The sequence below is a fragment of the Lipotes vexillifer genome, unplaced genomic scaffold (assembly GCF_000442215.2).
Source record: "Lipotes vexillifer unplaced genomic scaffold, Lipotes_vexillifer_v1.1 scaffold899, whole genome shotgun sequence".
NCBI classification, from domain to species: domain Eukaryota; kingdom Metazoa; phylum Chordata; class Mammalia; order Artiodactyla; family Lipotidae; genus Lipotes; species Lipotes vexillifer.
In genome coordinates, this window is record NW_006784311.1 from 466,313 (window position 1) to 468,362 (window position 2,050).

General features: G+C 59.6%; 1 protein-coding gene across 3 annotated transcripts in view; it reads right to left on the reverse strand.

Annotated features, from left to right (window-relative positions):
• Positions 1–2,050, reverse strand: part of PDZD4 (PDZ domain containing 4) — a 28,645-nt gene that overhangs the window by 4,352 nt on the left and 22,243 nt on the right. The window contains exon 2 of one of the 3 annotated variants that reach the window (XM_007456651.1): positions 885–1,120. The exons of 1 other annotated variant lie outside the window; for it this stretch is intronic. In XM_007456651.1, coding sequence (XP_007456713.1) covers positions 885–1,120 — 236 coding nt within the window. Of the gene's footprint in view, positions 1–866; positions 1,121–2,050 lie in introns of all 3 variants that reach the window. One more of the 3 variants, XM_007456650.1, reaches the window with a different exon arrangement.

Genomic DNA, 2,050 nt, shown 5'->3' on the forward strand with positions numbered 1-2,050 from the left:
CGCCCCGTCCCATCCCACCCCACCCCATCCTGTCCTGTCCGCTAGCTCAGACTCCTCTAACCATGCCAGCCAGCAGGGACCGACTTCTCCAAACTGCGGGTGCCCCTGCCACCTGGCACTGGCCCCACTCATGCAGTGCCCCCAGGAGTTATCCAGGCCCTGGAGGATTGCTGGGGAGTGGAGGAGGGCCCAGTCTCTCTCCACGGGCGGCCCTCCTTGCCCCGAGGCTAAGCTTGGCTACTGCCAGCCCCAGGCCTACCTCTCTGTGGAGCAGGGGATCCCGGGACGACCTCCCTGCCGCCCGGGATGAGGCTAGCGAAATGAGTCAGCGCTCACACAGTCATGAGCCACCAGGCCCGGATGAGAGGCCCTTCTTCCGAGCGGGCCAAAGAAAGAAGCCGAAGAGATGGAGGAAGTTCAGAGCAGGCAGAGGAATGGGACAGACAAGGATGCAAGAAGATTCAAGGGATGATGCTTGTGAGGCAGAAGACGATGGGGCGGCGGAGGAGGAGAAAGGATAGAGGAGGAGCCGAGGACCTCAACCTTCCGGCAGCAAAGTCCCGGGACCGTCCTCCCTTGGCCCTGGGGGTAGATACAGTGGGGAGCCTGCATGTCAGGACACCCAGGCCCATTCACCAGCTGCTGTCCAGCCAGAGGCTAGAGGCCCGGAGATGCCTGAGCCCTGGGGTGAGACGGTCAGCTCTGGAGGCCAAGGAGCCTGCTTCCTGCCCGGGGGCAGCGAGTCGGGGTCTCCCTGCCACGCCCAGAGCTGCGACAGCGTGGCCTCTGGGTGGCACGGGGCAGCCACCCCAGGTGGCTTGCCCTCTCTGGAGGCAGGGCCCAGGGCCCTCCTGAGGTCGACTCACAGCTCAGACGGGACGTACGGCTCCAGGATGACCATGGGCGGGGTGGGTGGGCGCAGCTTGCCCAGCGCCATGATATGCTCGAAGGTGATGTCGGTCTGAGTGCCACTGTCCACCAGCTGCAGGTCGTGGGAGGAGCCATCCCCCCGGAGGCGGGGACTGCGTCTCAGCACCTGGATCACCAGGGGCTCCTTGGAGGCACGCAGGGCCTCCAGGGTCTGCTCCTGAGACAGCTTGGAGAGCTCCTTCCCGTTCACCTGCGGCAGAGACATGACATGTCCCCATGAGGACCCGCTGAGGGCCTGCTTACCCCTGGGCGCCCTCATTCCCAGGTGAACCCCACTTCTCAGCCCTGCCCCCGCATGGTGCCACGCCCCAAGGGCCGGGGAGCCTCGCCCTAGATCCCCTTCGGCTGTCCTCTTCCTTCAAGCAGCACTGAGGCCAGAGCTGGTGTGAGAAGATCACGGGGAGCCCCCTTGGCAATGACCGAGCATCTGCTGGGAACATCCAACATATCAAGGTGGGAGGGAGACCTTGACTCCCTTCTGCCGACAGGAGTCAGTCAACAAATGGGTTCAGGTGGGAGAGTCCGGAAGAGCAAGAAGCCTCAGAGGACAGGGTCTCTGTCCTCAAGGCAGCAACGACTCACCACAGAGAAAAGGCCAACACACACCAAGCCTAAGAGAGGTGCTGAGGAAGTGGCCCTTACAAGACCACTGTTGTCCCAGTCTTCAATTCTCACAGTGCCACCCCCTCCCCGGGAGTCTCCGGAGAAGGGGTTCTTCACAGAGATGCCCAATGCAATTGCAAAATCATGTCTTCCAGGCTGCAAGGAACAGGCCAGCCCTGGATGTCGTTCCAGGAAGACGGGCTGTCAAAGGAAAGCACAAGGAGTCCTAGGGACCCCTGGCCAGCCAGTGGCTCCTCTGATTCATGGAACCCAGATAATCACCTTGCTGCTACTTGGTTATGTCCTTGTAGATAGTAGTTTCAGTTTTTATGTTCCCCTCTCTGTAATCTTCGCATGGTCGGAAAAGATTTTTTTAATCAGGTCTGTCTAATTATAAAAAAAACAGTTTCGTTGTAGAACATTTGAAAAATACAGAAAACCATAAGGAAGAAAACAAAAATCACCCACCATCTCAAGGGTGTAAAAGCTGTGACTGTGTTGGCATGTTTCATTCCTG